A 22,307-nucleotide genomic window follows, 5' to 3' on the forward strand; every position below is an offset into this window, starting at 1 on the left:
TTTCAGTGGGAATGCTCTGAAACCAGACTACAGGCGCAAACATTTTGGCTATTTACTGCACAAGACCTTGAATCTAATAGTACAACATGGTGCCCTTACTTTTCCTCGTTACTGTAACATCCAGGGATGTAACTGATAACTCCAGCGGCTCACTTTGATCTCTCAGGGTCGTGAACATGATTCAAATTTGACTCTACTAATTAACTTAACTAATTAAAGTCCTAATCTGTACTTCTGGAAAGTCACAACGTGTGATATTTTTATGTTGACGTTGTGGTTTGAAACGCAGACTTTTCTTAATTAATTCATAGAACTATGATACATTACGTGCATCCTTAACAAGGTTTATTTCTGCTTTTTCTTGACAACCACGTCACTGAGCTGGTTAGCGGTGCGCTGGGCTAGCCGGAGCCTCCTGGTTGATGATGAGCCGGGCAGGAAGGTCGCAGCTTCCTTAGCGTTTGACCTCCTGCTGTTTCACCAGAGTGCCCTGAGGTGATGCGCTTTGATACGCCGAGGCAGAGGTGTCAAACACCGGGCATGCTGGGAAGTCACGGCAGTGTCTTGGTGTGGCGTCTGTCCAGTCTCCCAACCTTTCCTTTGATCTGCTGTGGCCCCGCGGAGCCACTGGCACGTTGTCAACCCTTGAACTGTGACTCCTAACCCAAAGGAAGTCTCCAAATTGTTCTTTGAACTCCTGGGCTGAGCCTCCGTCCGCCAGACCGATCCGTAGACGTCTTTAAACCTCAATTAAATAGTTATTTGGTTAAAATGACAGGGTTTACAAATGTGACTGTCTTCTAAAATCGCAGTGTCTGGAAAGAGTATCATGTTTCCGATTTTTAGAATTGTTTGAAAAATATCAAAAAAAAACTTCAACAAGAGAAGGTGAGGCAAGTGGAAGAGACTCGAGCATGTAAAGGGGACGGGACCGAATGCTCCCATTGAATGAAGTCATTACATTTTCGTAAAAAAAAATATTAAAAGTTTTGTAAATGCTATTTTACAGTATGTTTCACTTTTCTTATATTTTTAAATATATATCTGACGAAGCTTTGAAACTCTCAGGTCACACGAGACTCCAAGAGGAAGATGGATCTCACCAAATAAACTCCTGAGGCGGTGAGGCCGTGGGAGTGGGAGAGAGAGAGAAGGGGGAGGTTTTCAGGCGGGTTAAGGGTCTTTACAGGGTGAAGAATCAGGAAGGGGCTGATGTCATTCTCCAGATATGTGAGGGAGGGGTCGCAGGCAGAACAATAGATCTTTTTAGAGTTCATATCCCGTTAGAGCTGCCTCCACATGCAACGCTGGCTGGATACCCCACATGCTCACAGCTGGTTAATGTTCAACAAGTTGTCGATCTGTGATTACATCTATAAGAGAATGCACTCATGAGATGAAAGTGGGCCTAATATGTCGTAACGTTGGCCATGTAAACGACCCAAAGAGTCAATAAATCCAGGCTCCATGTTTTTATCTTCGAAACTGACCTGTTCTTCAACTGTACTTTAGCTTCAGGTTCAGTAAAACTGATGCAGAGATAAAGTTATGGAACTGGATTTTTAAGTTTTTCTAAAAGAGACTTGCAGAGTAAATGTTTGCAACTTTGCTCTTTTAGGGAAGTAAGCAATTGTCACTGAATTCAAAGTACACCCATGAACTCTTCGATCTCACCAAAGTAACAGCACCTTTCTAGTCAATGGGTGAGTTAATGCATTCGTTTTTCACACTTGTCTCGCAGCCAATAAAGCAAGTTCTCCAGATGGACACGCAGCCCAACAGAAGGAGCATTCCTTCAGCTTTTTTCACACCGCTTGTCATTTCCACGTTTCCCCTCTCTAACGGTCTATTAATCTTAAATGGCACAATTCCATAATCTCCTCAATCCTTTTGTGTAGCGACTGTGCTGTTGTTGACCGAGACCCTTCTCCAGAATCAGTGGGGGGTAGAGATCCAGCTACATTGTCTCCTCCAGGGTTTCCTCGGACAAAGACGCATTGTGTTCGGTACAATAGAGGAACTTATTTGGCTGAGTGGAGTTTCCAACTTTAGCCACGGAGTGTTGTGTCATTTCGCAAGTGCCAACTTGTTCTCAGACTGGCGAGGACGACCAGCAGAACAGCACATCCTTTGTTGCTTTCAAAACCTCTTCAGTCAGACAGTTACTCTTCACATTTTAGCATCTTTTGATATTTAAATTTGCGGCCTGGTATGTTTAACCAAACAGCGAAAAAAAGTTACTTTTAAAGCGGTTTTATTAACTTTTTTTTAAATGAGTTTAGAGGTTTTGAGTCGTATCTTTCTGTGATCTGAGCTTCAAAGTCCACATCACTTTAATTGAACTAAATTGTGGTGTCAGGGCAATGGGAGATTCTTCCTTATTGCAGTCATACTTTTACTATTTAGAACGGTAAAAAGGGTACTTTGTCACGCTTTCTGACCACATTGTATCATAATTATGGCTCGTTTCTGTGGACGGAAGTCCTCTTCCGAAGTGTAAAATAAGATACACTTTCCCTTCTATCCTCTTCAGGAAGCTGCTTATTGTTATAAATAATAAAGTAATGATGTGTCAGCCATAGTTAACAAAAGTACCGAGAATCCCAATGTAAATTGATTTAATCCGTATTGACACTTTTTTCAAAACTGTTCTTAAGATTTCCATCCACCTTTTTAGGAGTGATCATTACAGAATGTTCGTGCCTTTTTCACTTTTCATTGAAAACCCAGATATTGTGGCGACTAAAGCACCTTGTACTCAGATGAGGTGTTTTAGTCTTTTACCCTGATGATTCATCAGGGAGAGTTACAGCTGATCCAAGCTGTGGATTGTGCTTCACCTGTGAGTCATCACACATCATCTATGGGAAAAGATTTAAGTCAATAGCTTCTCCCACTGAGCACTTTGTTGTGACATCACGCAATAGTGTTTGGACATTGTGATGTCGCAACTAAAAGGATAAATGAGGTACGAGTGTTCTTAATGCATCCATTAAATTAAAAGATGATACATTGATATTGAATTCCTTCAAATGGGCTCGTAGTCTGAGTCATCTGTGGTTAAAGCTTTATTGATGGATGCCGTCAGAACCGGGTCGTGTAACAGCGGTGACTGTTTACATTAGGCCAGTGAGCGTCAGCAGTGAGCATTGCGCTCTGTAGGATTATGTAAGCACGTTCTCCTCATTGAGTCCCTTCGTTTAGATGCAGAGCCGCGTTTCCTCAGACAGGAAATTGGCCGGTCACTTCCTCCTGTAATGGGCCCATAAAACTGGCTCTGGGTCAGAAGAAAGGAGGCACGCAAAGAATGTTGCTCCGGTCTAATGAGAGAGATGATTTACTTTTCAGCTTGGACGGGATGATGTGGCAGAGTTTTTGGAGAGAAAAGGGTTTAGGACTGCATGACTTGTTCTCTACTCACCAACCTTTTTATCTGCCCCTAAACACTGGAGTTGCACATTTATTGATTTAAAATATAGATTCAGATTAGTTTTGTCAACTTAACCAGATGGAAATGAAACTTTTAATTGGTCTTGTTTGGCTGTACGTGTGAGCCTTCATTCACATGCGCTCTGCTGTTCACGTCACAAATTTAATTAAGAAAAATGTCCTTAGTCGGTCGCTTGTTTTTCCCCCTTTTTATTAAATCCATCTCAATATAACTCCACATGAATCTCCCGGATAGACGGTTGCCATCAGCTGATCAACAGGGATGTTTCATGCATGATCACCGTCACTCACACGTACTTTAGAGGTGGGCCATCGCCAGGAGCCTTTTGAATGTGCTGTGGATGCATGTTTTGTTACTATTTGTTGCAAACACTGCAATTTCTTTCTATTTTCATATCTATCAATTGGGAAATACTTTGAGAATTGATTGTCAACATTATGTTGATGATCGTCTAAGCGCGACACTTTTGATTATGGTCAGTTGAATAAACTTACTGAGACAAGTGTGGTGACTCAAAACCTCTGGGGCAAATATAAAAATCCCCCTCACTGTTGATCATGTGTACTCTGTTTAAGAACATTTCATTAATGTGGTAACATTGTTACTCTGTTCTATAATTAACCTTACGATCTCTTTTAGCTACTTATCGGACAAATCAAAAACTCAATGTGGTTCTTTTCCATCAGTACGAAAACCCCTATTACCACCACGGCTCTTAACTTTGCCTCGTGTCTGTAAGGTAGCCTATTGTCGTCTTTAAGTTTGACGACAGTGCGAACAAAGCCTCCACTGTCGGTGGATAGGTTCATCAGTGCTAAAGTGTAGGTTGTCGACACATTGATCATCCGTCTGCCCAGACGTAAACGAGTCTAGATTATAGTCATTGAACCTGAAGGGGTTGGTCTCATTCTGTCCCATTTACGCAAAGTCGGACGCAGTCGTAATGCGTTGTCTTCTGGTGCGTAACAGCTGTGTTGTGGCTCCGGCTTTAATATGAGGTTTTACTTATTATAGGTTTAAATCTTATTTGGTTCTGATGTTACAGACATTTTCATAAAGACAGACTAAGCATATCAACCAGCTGCTAATATTACAGTGATTAAGCTGAAGGTTTACTGATGAGTTTATTAGTTTGTGCGTATTTCTATTCTCATTAAGAATGCTTGATTGCAGACGTCTTGGTGTGAAGATGCAACTTTAAAAGGTGTCTTTCTTTCAAACAACACTATCTGTAGTCCCTCAAGTCGTGTTACAGTATATGCATTCAAGTCTCTTTTGGGTATTGATTTATTTTAGATGTATCGGTTTATTTATTTCATGTACATGTTGCATTTATTATGAAACATATTTCAGTGTAGCCGCATTGTCTCACACACTGTTTATGTATTTACAGCATTCGGTCTACGTTGTAGAATACTAATCATTTAAAAGTGTGAATAGGATTTGTGTCCTTGTGTGCTTGTTGTGTCTTTATGATATGTATGAGTTGAACAAGATAACAGCTTAAATCGGCAAACATTTGGTTGAGGCAAATAAATCTTGTTTCTTTACCAACTTTTATTGTGACAAGAAAAACATGAACTGTTGGACACAAATGAAGATTTCAACTTTGGTTTTGACAATTGTAAGTCATTTTTTTCTGCCAGTAAAGTTTCCCCTTGTCTTCTGTTTGGTCTCCCTCAGATGAGCACCATGCCCGGCCTGCCAACGCGACCCTGCTTCTACGACATTGACCTTGACCCGGTCACAGAGGAGATCACTGGACTCTTCTGATAAAGGACGCATCATCGACATAAAATATTCCATCTAATATATCTATCCCGCCATCTGAAAGAGCATCCATTGTAGCGTTACAAATATTTTACAAGCAGCCATTGTCTCTGTCACTAGACTTTATTTCCTCCCTGGAGTTTTTAGTTTACAACCTCATTCATTTGGTGCCAAGGCGCGAGTCTGTGAGGCTACACTCTACTCTCACTAATACACACTTTCGATCCTCATCCATGTGTGCACCAACAGACGCATCCATCCACTATATATTTGACAGGAAATGCTTTCATGTGTCCCAGTACCCCAAACTCTCTTTAAATCATAAATCACACATATGTGTAATATGCTAAATATGACCTTCTACAACTGTATCATGCATATCACATGCACTGTATGTTTATGTTTATGGCCTCAGTGTATGTTGTTTTTCCCTCAATATAAAAGGGTCAGTTTAAGTCTTAAACCAGTCTTAAAGTTTACTTTGATATTGTGTTTTCATCAATTTCAAATTTTATTTTATTGTGGAATATAAACAACTGAAATGTCTTTAAATGGTGCTGCTTTCGCTATACATGTCATATTACTTTTCAATTGAAATGAGCAGAGCTTGTTTTTTTTGTTTTTAACTCTATTGCTTTTGAACGCACAAAAAGCCTCTATTTTCCTAAACGTGCTGAACGACTGAGCTGCTGCTGTTGTAAAACTCACAAGTTACACAAGCTTAGATCCATCGGTTCCAAGAGGCTTGAGATATTGTAAAATTTTGTGTTTTGTGAAAGCCGAAAAATGTAAGCTGTTTTAGCAAATGTGATGTGTCCCGTATGGTTCAAATGGTTTTCAAATAAACCTCTTATTTACTCAAAAAGTGTGTTTCTGTTTTCACACGCAGCAGAGGACTTGTGGCTCGACCCATCTGTTGGCCACGCCCTCGCTCCTGCAGTTGTGTGGTTATTCACGGAGATGCGGCAACATTTCCTCTTTCGCTCTTACTCTTGCATTTTAAACCTTTTTTATTATTATTTTTTTAAAATATATTCTTGATTTCATACCCAAATACAGCTTTATACCTCCACGGGTGTTGGAAGCCAAAGGTCGGGGCAGCGTCTTGTCATTATGAGGCGTTTTGGGTTCGCAACAAGGAACCAATATGCATGTGTGTACCTGTCATCATCGCTGGCAGTCCACAGCTGCTGAGTCTGTTCTGCGTGTTCAACAGGCGGGATCTGGCTCTTAACTACAGTCGAAGCTGCAGGAATGTTGTCATTCATACAGTGGTGCTCCAACGTCGTGTTTAGTGTGTGTGTGAGAGGCTGAACCCTCTTGTTTGAGCTGATGACAGATCTGAAGACCTGGTGTTGATGAAGAACGGTTCGTCATTGCTTTGTAATGTGCTGTAAAATCCCCGTTTTGGAACGTTGGAGTTGTTCATGTTGAGCTTCTGACTTCACCTGCTGAAGCCTCCAGTTGCTTTTATAACTCTTATTTAATAAACTGGTGAATTTCAGTACCAAGGACAGGTCCCTTTGGATGTAGTGTAACTCAAAGGGTTTGTTGGAAAAGGGCTCAGATGATCCAAAGCTGGATTACCAGAACAGGGCGCTGACCCGGGGCCTCCGACCTCCAGGGCCCCAGAAGTCTCAGATTCACTGTGACTGTTACCTTTTTTTTTACTAAAGGCCTGCAAAAATAGCTGTTCTTTTTTAAATACATTTTATTTTTACACATCTCGTCTGCCTTTATTTGCTGCTTGTATCGTCTGCCCCTTGCTGTGTCTGGGCGAGCGTCCGCTCTGTGCCCACGCCAGACAGACATCGGCCCTCGGGGCCACATTCTTCAACTCACCCTGTCTCTGTCTGACAAACATGGCACTTCCCACCATTTCACAGTTGCATTTAAAGAGAAATATGCAGTCTATGTATCAAGTGGCGGTCCTGTGGGAATGTTTCCACATTGACACGCACTATCCATCTGGTTTCGTGCAGGCGGTAGCTGATGTAGTGATATCTTTTGTGTCAAAAAGTTAGAGATTATCACAGCATTACCATCAACTATTGCTCCGCAGCCAGGTGTCTTGTGGTTTGGATGTCTGTTCCTGCTCACATCGCTCTCCACCATCTCCTCACATTTAAGTGGAATTGGGATCTTTTTCTACCAAATGTTTTTTATTTTAAGGTGGTCAGCAGAAAACAATAGGCTGGTTGTAATTTAAACAAAGTCCTCGAGTGGATTTCCATTTCCCTCAAGACAAGGACAAGACTGTGTGCGTGTGTGCAATAGTATGCTTTGTGCCTTTAATGTGCCCTTGCATTACTGTTTTATTGAGCGGAGACCATGACATATCCGGTTATGCTTTCACTTTAATGAGAACCTCCTTCCCCCATCTCGGTCCACTCCTCCAGCCGCCTCCTCGTCCCTGTGACGTCAGCATTGCTGCTGATGGGCCTGTCGTGCTGAAGGTCATTGATTAATGCATCCGTCTACACTGTGCAACTCTAATGAGGTTATCTGTCTTGGTTTCCTGTCTTGCAAGACATGTGCTTGAAATTATATCATAATTTTTCAGGAAGAGCAGTTTGCTTTTTTATGTTAGTTAAGATGTTTGAGATCATGTGCCACAAAGGTGATGAGGATTTGTAGATTCAGGAGTAAGTAACATTCACCGTTCGAACACGTGAACGTCTGGGAGCAGAGCAGTGTAATATTGTAAAGAGTGTGTAATAATAAAGAGTTGTGTTGCCTGCATCTTCAAGATTTGTATTCTTTTCCTGTCATGTTAATTGAGATCATTTGCTCATATTTTTGGAGGTAAGAGTCTTAATAAACAATCTAGGACCATCACAGAGCAGGACTGATCTCTTCTATAATGTTGAGTGAAACCACAATGAATGCAATATAGCCACGACGATGCTGCTTTATTATCTGGCTCTGAGAACTGCACACGTAAAGGTCAGAGGACCAACTGTTACAATGAAATGATGAACAGAGAGTTCATATTGGATTAACATTGGATACATCTGCCATTCCTCGTCGCGTGTCTGTGGTCACTCTGATGTTTCTGATGGTGTTAACTTTTATCCGATTAGATTTTCATCTGCCATGAAACCAGACGCTGTGCTTACAATAAGAGCCAGATGCTGCGGCAAAAAAAAAAGAAGACAGTACTAAAATGAACTCTGACCATAATTTACTTCGTATAAATGTCAATCGATTCAAATAAAATAATGTTTTTAAGACAAACACCTGTTATAAGTCAAGCCAATTCAGACTAAATCAATTCAGGCATTTAGAAGAGCACTTAGCGTTGTCACATTGTTAGACCCACTAAGAGTTATAAATATACCTAAATCAATGTAGTTGAACCAGACCTATCGCCTCGACTGTTTAATAATCCATTCTTCTCCATCAATATCCCCCGCCAACTTTACCCATAATGCACCGCAGCCGTCGACGGTTTGTTACGGTTCGGTTGGAGATCGGTGTTATGCTAGTAGCAGCTAGGTGCCTCAAGCTGTTCCTTTACTTATATCTCCCAGTCAACTTTTTCCTTTTCATTTTGTTATCTTCAGACCCAAATGACAATCTAAGTCATCACATTTCGTAAAGCTCTCTCTGAAGACACTGAAAGCTTGTTTTTTTCCACATATCACGCTGTAACGTTAGCGCTCCCCAATGCCTGCAGCGGTAAACGGCGACTTTCCCGCGCTTTTACAAGGTCAAACACTACAACTATAGGTGAAAACATGACCTCAAGTCAGGCATGCAGTCAAATCTCAAGTGTAAAAGAAGGAAAAGGTAAAGCTGCACTTATCAACATATAATTTGTCCAAAATGACTGCATAATGCATAAGTGGCCAAAACATGAATAAATGCTTCTTCAAGTCTGTCTTGCACTGTTTGTACCCCTAACAGGATACATTAAATGTCTTTTCGAGTTACTCTCGGGTGAACTTGCTTCTACCTTAATATTTCATCAGCATGTTTGTCTATTCAAAGTGTTTGTGTTGTTGCACTGTGTGTTTTGTTTTTGTTTTTGGTGGATCATGGGACCCTCAGTCTCGGCCTGTGTGAACTTGGCTTTGAGCACTCGAGTTGTAATTTGTGCGTTTTTAAAATTCCAAACAAAATAGTATATGGCTCAACGTGCAATTTACATTTAAAACTGAACATAATTTCTCCATGAGCAAACCCAACACACACACAAACACACTCAGAAAAATCCTAAACATGCAAAACTTGACCGAGTGTATTTGCATATCAAAACATGAACATAATCTAATCTTTATTTTTCTCTTCATATATGTTTAAGTTAGTCTTGATGTAACTACTTTCCTATTTAATAGAAAAAAAGTGTTTTTACTGTTAAAATTGTTTAATCTGATGCATTTTTACTGTAAATTAATAGTGTAAGAATGTTCAATGTAGACAGTCTATCAACTCCACACACCCAAGATTAATCTAACAATGCATTGTTAGGCATTAGCTGTTAGTGTGTGTTTTGCTCATAAAACTTCTTTCACTTAGAATACATACAAAGATCAAATAATGGAGGAAAAGTCTAATAATCCAATTTTAAATGAAATATATATAGTAAACATATAATGTTTCAAATGCTGGTTGTCTAACAATGCTTGTAATTCTTACTTATTCAAACAATTCTTATTTCATACAGTATGTTTAATACTTTTTAACTCCAATGGTCTGGTTTTAAAGTCCTCAGGGCGTGTGTGTGTGTTTGGTTTTGATGTTTGTTGTGAGGTGGATTACTTTAAAAACGCATGTGTAAGTGGTTTAACGGCTCTAATTCAATTGCCCAGCCCCTCAGGAGAGGTCTAATTTCTGCTGAAGACGGATAAACGATGCTTGACGGTACAAGGCTTTTCTTTTACTCATCAATTGCCCTCCTCTTCTCTCACTGCCTGTCCTCCATCAGCACCGTCTCTGATGCTGCAAGGCGTGCCGCGGCGCACCGGAGCCCCATGTGATACCGAAAGGGGGGTGGAGGAGGCGGGGGTGTCCTGCAAGAGTGAGCTGGTCCTCACTCCCCACATCACTCCAGATCCAGGTCATCCCGGGGCGGAGCTGCACTGTCGAGCTCGTCGTTTGGACGCGTTGGATACTCTCTTGCTGTTAACACAGTCTTGGAGGGTTGTTGTTGTTGTTGTTGTTTTGGCTTAGTTTTTTGTTTTTAGCCTGAAGTTCATCTTTGTGATTGTTAGCCATGGGAGCAGAGAGCTCAGTGCAGCGGGACGGGAAGAGCCAGGAGGATGCCTCAGCCTCAGCCTCCGCCGGGGAGCTGAGTGCGGAGGTGCTCCAGGAGGGAAGCAGCGTCCACGACAGCAAGGTACAGCCGACTCTTCATCTTTCTGCCCCACGCCGCTGTGGATCAGACCTCCCTGCGCAGGATGCACACCCGGGAGAGCCCGAGGTGTATGTGTGTCGCTTCCTCGTGGTTTGCCGTGGCGTTATTAAGTATTGTTTTAATGCATAGTTATGTGTTTACTAACATACCTGTCGTCGTCCCCTTCTCCACCTCCCGCGACATTCCCGCTGTCCCACGTTGAGCGCACCAACAACGTGGTGCAGCACCGCCTCCATGTGCGCCTGCCTGACGGTGTTTTTGCTGAGTAATGAATGGGTCGAGCTGCCTGCAGTCCCGCAGTAATAAAACGAAAGCTGCGCAGCTCGGTCCAGGTTTAGATGCAGACCTGGGCCCAGGTTTACATGCAGACCTCGGCCCAGGTTTACATGCAGACCTGGGCCCAGGTTTACATGCAGACCTGGGCCCAGGTTTACATGCAGACCTCGGCCCAGGTTTACATGCAGACCTGGGCCCAGGGTGCCCAGAGACAATTTGCATCACATGCTGTACCGCTATCACGAAGAGGGTTGGAGCTTTTGAACCAAGCACGTGAGAGCCATTGCTTGCAATATATACTGCAAGGCATTTAACGTTTAATGTAATAACAGGTCGACGTGTGACTCGTGATTGCACTCCTTTTACTTTTCATGCGCTTGTTTCTTTAAGAATTCATCTTTGATCACGAGATTAAAAATAGGAGAGAATATGTTACAAAGCAATCTGAAAGTGGCTGTGTTTTTATTTGCATAAAAGTATAAAACATTTTTATAGATAACTACACAGAAAATCACTTGAAAAATCCTATGAATATGAGAAAATGATATTATGTATAATATCAATGTGATGTTATGAAAATAAACCTAGAATTTAAAACCTCAGACAGAATATAACACCTTAAAACAAATCTTATCTGAACGCCCATTTACTTAGTTTTTTAGAGCTAAACAGTATTTTTTTTTATCCATACATGGCTGAAGTGTCCTTTCATCCCCATTTCCCTCACGTAAGATAGTCATGTTGAGTATTTTGACCTCATGAATAATAGATGTTAAAAAAATTGCTGTTTATCAGTCCCAGTACCATTACAGTACACTGAAACTTTGTTGATAGAGAATACCAGATTATGAACTTGTTTCATGCTCTTTGTAAGGAATACAGAAACTGAACTCTTATATCATGAGAGTTGCATGTGGAGCAGTTTGTGTGGTCCAGATGTCCTCATCTGAGGGATCTTGCAGACTCTGCGCTGTTCCTCAGTGTAAATTTGCTCAGCGTTGTGCGATTGAATATTTGGAAAGAGCCGTCTAACGACTAAGCCTGTTTCGCCACCTGCTCTATTCACGCCTCATATAACTTATTGTGTTTATGGACTTTTTGGGGGCGATGGAGGTCAAGAGGTCAGATTTCGTGGCTCATCTCTTTCAGTGAAAGGTCAGAAGAAAGGTCAACATGACACTGAGGCAGACATTAAGAGAGACAGGAAGCACATGCTTCAACGTTCGGTCAAGATTAGAATCAGAGCGACATTTGTTCGTGATATTTTTTTCTTCTGTAGGATGTGTTAGCTCGTTTTTTTTACATGGCGTGTTTGTGTAGTTGTGTTTTTCAGCGAATTGGCCTCAGCCGTGTGGCACTTGGATGTTCTAATAAGCGGCGTAGTAACAAGCAGCAGTGTTTTCACTGGTATTTGACCAGTTACACTGAAATGCATGGGTAAGGGTCCGACTTGAGTGCGTCTATTGTGCTTTGAGAGTCAAGCTGTGGAGGGTTTGTGTGTCTAGACAGGTTGTTAGTCAATGGCTGCGATGTCCTTGGCAGCTGCCAGCTTTATTAACAGCCACTGTCAGATTGTGTGTTAGTTGTTGCGCACACTGGGATTTGCTCTGCAAATCAATAAAAATACAAGGTCGTACAGGGATTTTAGAGGCATATTGAATAATATTAGGTAGGAATAAGTTTATTAATGTAATTATTAGATTATATGTAAACATAATGTATACCACTTTTAATCTGTATTTGTCTTTCTTACTGGTGTTTCCTGGACAGAATATAGGGATTTCAATTATCAATCCCACTTTTTACATAATTAGTTATGTATACTAAACAATAATTTAAATCTACAAGTATGGCTACATCAGTTCATAACTATGTATGTGTTACTTTTTTCACAGAGGGGAAATCTCTAACACGTGTAATATCACAAATTAATACCTCAGATCTCTGTTGTCTCTCAGAAACCTGCTCCAACGCGCGACATGTGTCGTGCGTTGTGTTCATCACAAGTTGTAGGTTTCTGTTTTGGAAATCTTTGAAACTCTGTTCAAACATGTCAGGCCCGTTAAAGATAGAGCTGCCAAGCTCGTGCGATAGTTGGCATTTGTTACGTGATGGTTGATGTGAGACGTTACTTATAATGTATGAATGTTGACTGCAACAGGCTGCTTATCTTCAGCTCTCTAATTCTTACAAAAGTATCAGGCTGAAATTATAGTTCTGCGATTGTGCAAAGACACACAAAAAACATCTCTCTGGATATACAAAGAGAAGGATGCTATTGGGTAACCGTGGGCTGCAGATGTTCAGAGAAGCACTCTCCTACTAAATCTCAACGTGTCGAAAAAACAGATCGGTGGATAAAGTTTGGGGAACAAAAATTCATATGTAAGAGACCACATCACAAAACCTCTCTAAACATCAACCATGCACATGTGTATGACATGCAGATGGAGAGGAATGTAGCAGTCTAGGCTCTGATATATGCTGGCTGCACCAAGAAGGTCTGCATGTGCAAAGTGACGACACGACATCACGACTACTGCCGAGCCCATCTAACATTTTCTAGTTAAAAAAATGAGAACTTCAAGGAGCTTTTGAGCATGTTGGTTTGTCAGCCGGGGGAAACCAGCATGGGGTATATCAGATCCACATGTTTCCTCGACACGACTTCATGCCAGCTCGTGTCTCTGCGACCGTCCTGGCGGAAAGTAGAACTGAGGCTTCAAGGTGGTGTTTGGCGTAATTGTCCAACATAAATAAATGTTGAGCTGAGTGATCATAAGCCCGGAAACAGTTTGCTTGCTATATGCTAAAATGTCCTTTCTCCAAGTGCATCTGATCTTATAGACACTTAAAGAGTAATTTAACACTAGACTAGGTTTCACTGACCTCTCTTGTTGACACCTCTTTGTGCTCTTATGCATCTGTAACTGCACCCAACTCTGATGTCACAGGCCAACACGCTGGAGTAGACTTACATCACACTGCAGCCATGGGAGAAGTTACAAGACGGAGTGGGCAGAAATAAAAATCCTCTGCAAGTGTTTAATTGCTTTTTAATCTGAAGATGAGAGCGAAGATCTTATGGTATAATGTTACTTCATTGGCCTTTACGGATTTGCGTATGAACAATAGCTAACCCATCGACAGCCACCTGACTCCAATGATCAACATCAGGTTATGTAATGTCATGTCATGTGTGCTAATTAAGGCTGGTACGTTCCTGGATAATGAGCTGCAGCTGATCAGATGCTGCTGTGGCTCTGATTATCCTGTTTAGCAGAGAGAGACAGGGGGTGGAGGAGGAGGCGGAAGGGGTCAAACAGAGAGTCCATTGAGGATGGGCCGGGACTGGGACAAGCCAGGGGCCCCTGTGTGCACCGGCCCAAAACAAGAGGAAGGAACCAACCGGGGAGGGGGGCGGGGCACGTTTTGGGTGGGCAGGGGACGAGGGGATGGGGGTGTGGAGCCCATACGAGGGGGAGTTAGAGGGGTACCCACCACGGTGACATAAAGGCAGATGAATCAGCCAATTGTTCGCTCCGTCCTCCTTCCAGCCGGATTTGAGAAGTGTTTGTGTGTGTGAAGGTCAAGGTATAGGAACTCCTCTTCCCCAAATCAGATCGTGAATCAGGACAACTAGCAGACAAGTCAACTTGTTTTCCACTATGCAGTCTTTGCTAATTGCCTTGTTTACTTTCAATCAGTTATGTCCAATCATAAAGTCTATAATAAGCAAGGAACTGTTTTGTTTGTTTTTTTGGGGTGGGCGAGCAAACTAAACCTCCAAACTGTACTGTCAGTGTGCACACTGTTACTTAGCAGGTGTGTTTGTACAAAGTAATGATGCATGTGTCTCTCTGAAATGTATTGTCTAAACTTACAATGTGTTAGAGCTTCTCTCATTGTGATAACTTATACATCTGAAGTCACAAAATGTGTAAAAAGGTTCCAAAATATTTACAGATTGCTGCTCCAAATATGGCCAACTCCAATAGTATAACGCATTGTGAAATATACATCCACAGATACATTACCACTGTTCTGTAAACTGTAGAAGAAAATGGAAGAATGTACTTTCCAAGATGTTTGTTTTGTCTCTTTTGTCCTACTTGCAACAGGAAGTAGCTCTCTGCTAATGAATCTGTCCCTCAACCAGCTTTCTATCTTCTATCTCTCAGATTTACTGCCAGTAAAGAACAGACGTGTGTTTGTGGAAAAAAAAGAGCTCTTTTGTTCCTTTCTCCTACAAATTAGATTTCACCCCAATAATTTGATCTAATAATTTTATAACGGGACAATATAAAATCCCCCGAATGGCATCCACATCAAAATGTTACATAATATTTCACATTCTTTGGGGTTTGCAGTGCTTGTTTTTGTTTATACGGTCTCTGTGCTGTGCTCCCAGCTCAATTTTCCATCTCCATTAAATTGTTTTGACATCTTTCCAAAAAAACGTTAGAAGTTAGATGATACTGGCCTCACTGAAAAAGCATCTAATGTAATAAACTTCTATGTATTAATTACATTTATATAGATTTTGTTTCAAAGATTGTTTCTTATTAGTTTCAACTTTGATCTCTGAAAACTCTGAGTGTTTTCCCATGACTGCAGTAAATACTGTATGCATGTGTGCAGTGAGACTATAATTTACCACGTTACCTCCTAATCCGTGTGGTTTAGGGCAGAGAGTCTCAACCTGTGGGTCATGCTAGAAGCATAAATCTGAGGACTGTGAGATGACTCGCGGGACAGAAAAGACATTTTTCTGAGACACGAAAGGGTTAACTCTGCATTTGCTATTTCCTGTCCGGACAGACGCTTCATGGTTGGTTTAATGTTGTTAAAATAGACAAAGGGAAAGAGAGACTTAAAGTGAGTGTTTCAGATATTGACGTGTTTCCTGTGGTGCCATGCTCATGTTAAGGCTGAATTGCGTTAACACAAATTGGAAAACACTTTTATTCAATTTAGACGTTACAAGTTAGATTTACTTTCGCAGTGCACAAACACACATGACCAGGTGGTATCAGTGTTTCTCCTCAGTATTGATGGTGGAGGTGTGTGGAGGGGATTTCCTCCCTGGGAAGCATTGTCCTGTTGTAATGTGCTATTGAATAAGTGAGGTCTGGCTAGCGGCCTCGGCCCGCTCGCCGCCCCACGGGGACTGTTACAGCTCCTCTGTCCCGATCAATCATCATGATTGGGAGCTTTCGCCACATCAGCTTCTTTATCACAGTGTGTTTGTGTCCTCGTGCAGCAGAGATGGCTGGAAGGCTCTCAGATTCAAATGATGAAGGACGATGTGTCTCCTTCCATAATTAAAACGTGATCTTGAACACAATCGAATCACAGTGTAATTATTGTGTTCTTCTCTCTCAGAGACTCCGCCTCCTAATGTCTTAGATAATAACTACTCCTATCTGTACCATCCTCAGTGCATGAAACAGGGGATTGTTGTTTTACTTAAAGATATTTACTCACTTATTGATGTTTGTGAGGCACAAAGAGTCTTTGTGTTTTTTGCAGAATTAAAAAAAAAGATCTCGCCGTCCTTTTAAGTCTGTGCTGAGTCCACTGCGACACTGTGCTCAAAATAGCATCTCTTACCTCTGTTACATCACACGCCTCTATGGACTTGCTCATTCATTTTGCCTCCACTTTCTTTCACCCTCTTCTATTTTAGCTTCATGATTCATCTTTTTTTTATCTTCCCATGCGCCAGGTTTGTCCATTTTGTTTGACATGACTTCTTGCATCTGCAGAAACACAAAAATGGCTCTTTCATGATCCCACGTTGCTCCAGTAAGTCACGTTGAACTGTTTAATGTACACAGAGTCCAACGAGCTTTCATACCTAAACAACAACATGGTCATTTGCCATCTTCTAGTGTTTTTTTAGCTGTCATCAAACTGCTTCACATGCAAGACCACCAATATGCGTATGGCTTATCTTGTTTAGCATGGAGCCAAAATCAACTTGACCAGAAGTGTATTAAACTGCTGTTGAATTGCACCAGTGAAAAAGACACTTGATATCACTTACAGTGCTAAAGGAGCGAGATTTTACGTCATGTTACTTTTGCTGTTGAAAAAATAAGATGTAATTTTCAAGACTACAAGAGGTTGTCACAGTATTGGGTAGTTTTCTGTTTTTATTCTGAAGTCCTTGTCTCTTGTGTTTCCCTGCACTTCCTGCCCGTGTGACTGTCTCCCATCCCTGATTGCTTCTGTGTCTAATCACCTGCACCTTCCCTGTGTATTCAACCCATGTTTGTCTCCTGCCCCAGTGTTGGTTCGTCCTGTGTGTACGCCTGTGTGTACGCCTGTGTGGCGCTGCATTTGATCCGGCATTGATTGGAAGCCTTGTCTTGTTTTTGATAAATAAATGTACTTTTCACTGTTGTTGGCATTTAGGTCCTAACTCCTACACCAACCTGTGACAGTGTTCACATATCAGCAAAACATAAACATTCAAACCAACATGTCATCCTGTTGATTCTATATGTTGTCCGCTAAACACCTTTAAGTTACAATGTTGAGGTTTCTGGCTCACATAAGGTAATTTATTTTGTGCTTCATGGAAACTCTGTGAGGAACTCGTTCACCTCTCTGACTGCCTTCTGTTGCCTTTTTTTCGACATCCATTTTTCATTAGCTCTGGTCCTGATGCAGCACTAAAGATGGAAGATGTGTTTGGTCAGTGTATATGTATGTGTGTGTGTGTGTGTGTGTGTGTGTGTGTGTGTGTGTGTGTGTGTGTGTGTGTGTGTGTGTGCGTGCGTGTGTGTTTTGGATCGGTGTGCTTACAGTGCTGGTGGGGGTCGGAGCATTTGAAGGACAAACTGTGAATCATTGCCTCAGTGCAGCTGCTTCCTTGGTTCGTATATTCATACAAGACGGTGGAGTCTTGGAGACGGTGGAGAGTTGAGATTTATTGTATTGACCAAACACTTGTATATCACAATCCCCTTCAAATGACAATCCCCTTCACATTGACCTGAAAAACACACAACGGTGGAGGAAAGTATGTACTCAAGTACAGGATAAGTATTTCAGTGTTTCCATGTTATACTGCGTTATACGTTTAATGTACATTCCAGGAAATACGTTGTAACTTTTACTGCTACATTTGTCTGAGAGCTAAAGTTACTTAAAGTATTATATAGTTTTAAATTCAATCAGATACAATGCGGTTGACATGTGGTTTATACATAAATGCATAAAACATGATATGCTAACCTTATAATATAGAGTAATATAACACTGACAGGGGCCGTTCCACTGCATAATATGATAACTTTTAAGTATCGTATGTTTTGCTAATAAGATTGAAATATTCATACTTACATATAGTTTTGCGCACAGAACTTACATTTATGGATATAATTTATAAAACTGATTTCATTCAGATGAAAAAACATTTTATGGTTTACGGATCTCTTCCTCGACCAACAAAACAGATTACAACAGTAATTGGAGGAGTTGTGACTGAGATCATAAAGTAAAGACACATACATTACCGTATACTGTTGCCCAGTCGTCTCAGGATAATTAGGAACATTGAAGTGAATCAGGTGGTCACTGCTTACCCATTTGAGATGAATGGAATTTTTGTTTTACACTGAAAACAACAGCTCACTGTTTTATTAAAATAAGGACTGAGGGGCTAATTTTCCATGAACTACCTTCTCCTCAAATCCGACAGTACAGCTGCTCAGACATCAACAGGTATCATAACGCTTTGCTTTTTAAAAAAAAAAAAATATATATATATAGAGAGAGAGAGAGAGAGAGAGAGAGAGAGAGAGAGAGAGAGAGAGAGAGAGAGCGAGAGAGAGAGAGAGAGAGAGAGAGAGAGAGAGAGAGAGAGAGAGAGAGAGTTTGTTGTTTTGTCCCTTTGTTGTGAATGTTTTATCTCAGGAATCCTTTGAAATTCGCCACAAACGTAAACTTGAACTAACGGATGAACTAAATTTGTCACATGAGAATTATTTTTGCCATAGCTGATAAAGGATATACTGAAGAAACGGTAACATTTTGTACATACGTGGATGTAAACTTTAACTTGACTGCTTGGCGAAGTGAAAACAACCATGAGGCGGAAATTATGGTATAGACTAGATAATGACATTACTGGACTGAAGTCCAGACTGTTAACCGCTAAGCCGACCAATCAAAGCACTGAGACGAGGAACACTGAGGAGTTGCTTGTATTCTGGCAAGAAAACATACTTCTATTTAAAGCTGATTTCTTTCACATGTGTCTTTTAACTGTGTTACAATTAAATAGCACCCGCAACATGTGAGAAAAAATTAATAAAAATGTAAAAATAATTTAAAAAAAACATGATTAAGATTTCTTCTGAAATCTGCCTTTGTGTTAAATGCAGCTGCACTTTTCATAAGTTTTATACTAAGGATGGATCAAACGGCTGCACGTTATGTGAAAGGAGTTTGCTGGTTTGAGCAGTGCAAAGTGGAGCGTCGGCCGCCAAGTTTACACTGCGGTGACAAAGAAAATATCAATATGGTGTCATTGTGAAGCCCCACAGTGAAGTTAAGTATCATAAAACACAGCTGTTAAGAATAGTTGATCAGCTTCTCAAGTTTCACCTGTTTGACATTAATATTAAAGTTAAAGAGGGACTTCCTTCTCTGCTCAGTTGGACATTACTCCACTTTGTCAGTATTATTATAGCAGCAAATAATTGTTTGCTGCTATAATAATGTTCTGAACGTTAAACAGCTCCTTTAAAATAATCTGTCCAAATCCTTTTACGCTCAAGTTATGGCTTCTCACTGTATTTATTGTATTTTTTCCTTCCTTTCATGTAAATCCTGCCTCGGATTCACAGCCACAAAATACATCAATCTTCAAACTATTTGGATAACTCCAAGTTAAAGTGACACATTTGACCCTGAATGTTGTTTCTTTGCCAATACTTTGAACATATAGACATTAGTAGGGCAATAATCTAAAAGTAATTTGAAGCCTAAAGCCAGAAATAACAGTCTGGTTCAAATGTCTCACTAATTAAAGCCATGTTTAAAGCCTTTGCATGCGTTCCAGACACACTCTCGCACTAGTCATCTTCTTTTCTCACGTGTGACTCTGGAGCTCAGATGCTTATCGGGGCTCAGAGATATTTAGAGATTCATGGCAGGAGGGTCAGCAAAGAGGGTGGATTTGTTATTTCAACCCAGTTAGAGAGGCAGGCCCCTGGGGTCAAACGCTGGCCTGTGTGGCCTGATTATGATCGTGTCCTGGGGGGTCTTTCCTGCGACCATGCAGGCCGTTGTTGTTGTTTGGCTCCATTTGCTGTTCAAGTGTAGCAGCCGCACAGATGAAGGGATGGGGGTGATGAAAAACAGACGGATAGTGGGAGGTATCGTGACTTTGGGTTGAGGGGTTAGTGATGCACTGGTGTAGGTAGAGGAGACAACCTGGTTTTGATCCTAACATGGCAGCGAACAGGTGTGTGACTCGCTGGGGCTCACCCAGTTCTTTCTTTCTACTCGACCTCTTCCTTTCTCACGTACAAACGTACACAAGGCTTTTTGATCCCTCTGCTGATTTATTTATCTGATTCAGACTCCCTCTGGTTGTCTTCTCACGTCATGTATGTATACCGGCCTGAAATCAAATACAGCTGACCGTCACGCAGACACGCTGATGTTGTTTCCAGGCCTGTACAGTGACGGGTCACAAACTCATCACTGCAAAGAAACATATATACCGTTGCATAGTTTTCAACTCTATGGTGTTGTATTTATTCATTTTTACTCTTTGAGTACACTAAAAAACACAGTATCTGAACAGCTGTGCTGTGTTGAAAGTGTTTTATATAACAGACTGGGGACTTTCAATGCATCATTCTGAAATATGAAATATTCAAGCTGTGCAGCAGTGTGGCTCTCAGGATGCCAGCGTCTGTTGGTGGAATATCTAAAAATATGTTGATGTATTCCAGTGACATTTTTGTGCTTGTGACTTTTCAAGGTGGCCAAACCCAAAACAATTTCACAACTGTCATACTTAGTTTGAGTCATCTAATCCTGAACTCATGTAGTTATATTTTTGTCATAATTGCAGAACAGACGGTAAGAACATTCATGCATTTAAAGATAAGCTAATAGAACAATCGCAGCCTCACACAAACACAAGGAGTTTTTCCCCAAATCAATCTTGTGTCTGTGTGTTTGCGAGTGAAGAGTTGACAGGTATGTTGTCACAGTTGCCTCCTGAAAGCCCCCATAAAGAAAATCACATCGTCAACTCTGCTCTGCCTGTTTGTTTTTGTTTACAGCTTGACTTTAACAGACTAACAGCCTGTATGATCGTGCTTTTGTGATCCAGAACTCGTTTATATCATACAGAGGTTTTTTTAAATTTTGCTTCAACTGGACTGCACAAACACGCACGCACACACACACACACACACACACACACACACACACACACACACACACACACACACACACACAGAAGCACAGGTACTTACTGTCTGAGCACCTGAGCAGAGTTAAAGGATTGTGGAAACAGTGAGAGTGCTCTTTGGGGTCTTGTCAGGCTTTGATCGTTGGTATGTACTGAATGTGGGGGTCAGGCAGAATAGATTGGGGGGGCTGGCAGGAGCGAAGAGACATGAAGGGAGAGGGAGACAGACATGATGGTCACACGGGCCCCTGAAACCTCCCATTAGATGACGGTGAAATATGTATAAGTAAATACCTCTCGCACTGTTTGTTTGAACCTGCTTAGAGGCGCTTATTGGTGGAGTTTAATTCTTCAGGATTGTTCAGATGATGACGGTGAAGTTGAGATCCTTGTACTTAGCCACTATCGGCCAAACATCATCCACGTGGGAAAGTAAAGCTAACGTTACGATTAACTCTCCATAACTTACTTCTAGAGCTCACGACACAAATCTGTTCCTAGTATTTCATTTTAATATCCATGCAAAAATGCAGGTTAAAATAGATTTTAATGTCGACCAAAAATGTGCGAAGATGAGCTAAGCGGCTGCTGTAGCTTCATGTTTATCATACAGACACAGGAGAAGCGGGATCAATCTTCTCATCCCTCAAGAATAGAAAGCCAAATTACCAAAATGTCTAAGTGCTTTGATTGTCTCTGATGCCTACAGGATCTTTATTGTTAAACAACAAGCAATAAACAATAAGCCTTGTTAATAAACCTCAACAGGAGGTTTGAATTCATATGCCATTCAAATAAGAACTTTCCTTGGACTATTTTCTTGCCCTCTATTTCTCCTCATTCTTGCTCTGTCTCTCATCTTGCTCTGTTTCCCATCCCTTCTCCCTTTCTATCTTCATATTTCTGCTCTCACCTCCTCTCCCTCCTGCTCTTCTCTGCCTTTATCTTCCCCTTCACCCGGTCGCCCCCTCCATCGGCGTCATCCTCCTTTCGTCTGCTGTGAGACT

At 41.2% G+C, this 22,307-nt stretch overlaps 2 protein-coding genes across 6 annotated transcripts in view; both read left to right on the forward strand.

The window, feature by feature from the left end:
* Positions 1-6,034, forward strand: part of mthfd1l (methylenetetrahydrofolate dehydrogenase (NADP+ dependent) 1 like) — a 31,805-nt gene extending 25,771 nt beyond the window's left edge. For all 5 annotated transcript variants that reach the window (XM_068576832.1, XM_068576834.1, XM_068576833.1 and 2 more), the window contains one exon: positions 5,135-6,034. In XM_068576832.1, coding sequence (XP_068432933.1) covers positions 5,135-5,224 — 90 coding nt within the window. In that variant the 3' untranslated portion in view covers positions 5,225-6,034. The remainder of the gene's footprint in view (positions 1-5,134) is intronic.
* A 4,251-nt stretch (positions 6,035-10,285) lies between these two features.
* Positions 10,286-22,307, forward strand: part of akap12b (A kinase (PRKA) anchor protein 12b) — a 39,191-nt gene continuing 27,169 nt past the window's right edge. Inside the window, exon 1 of the mRNA XM_068576769.1 lies at positions 10,286-10,562. Within this exon, the coding sequence (XP_068432870.1) occupies positions 10,440-10,562 (123 nt within the window). The 5' untranslated portion in view covers positions 10,286-10,439. The remainder of the gene's footprint in view (positions 10,563-22,307) is intronic.

This window comes from Clinocottus analis, unplaced genomic scaffold, assembly GCF_023055335.1.
Source record: "Clinocottus analis isolate CAN_PGR_092001 unplaced genomic scaffold, fCliAna1.0.p SCAF_15, whole genome shotgun sequence".
Lineage (NCBI taxonomy): Eukaryota > Metazoa > Chordata > Actinopteri > Perciformes > Cottidae > Clinocottus > Clinocottus analis.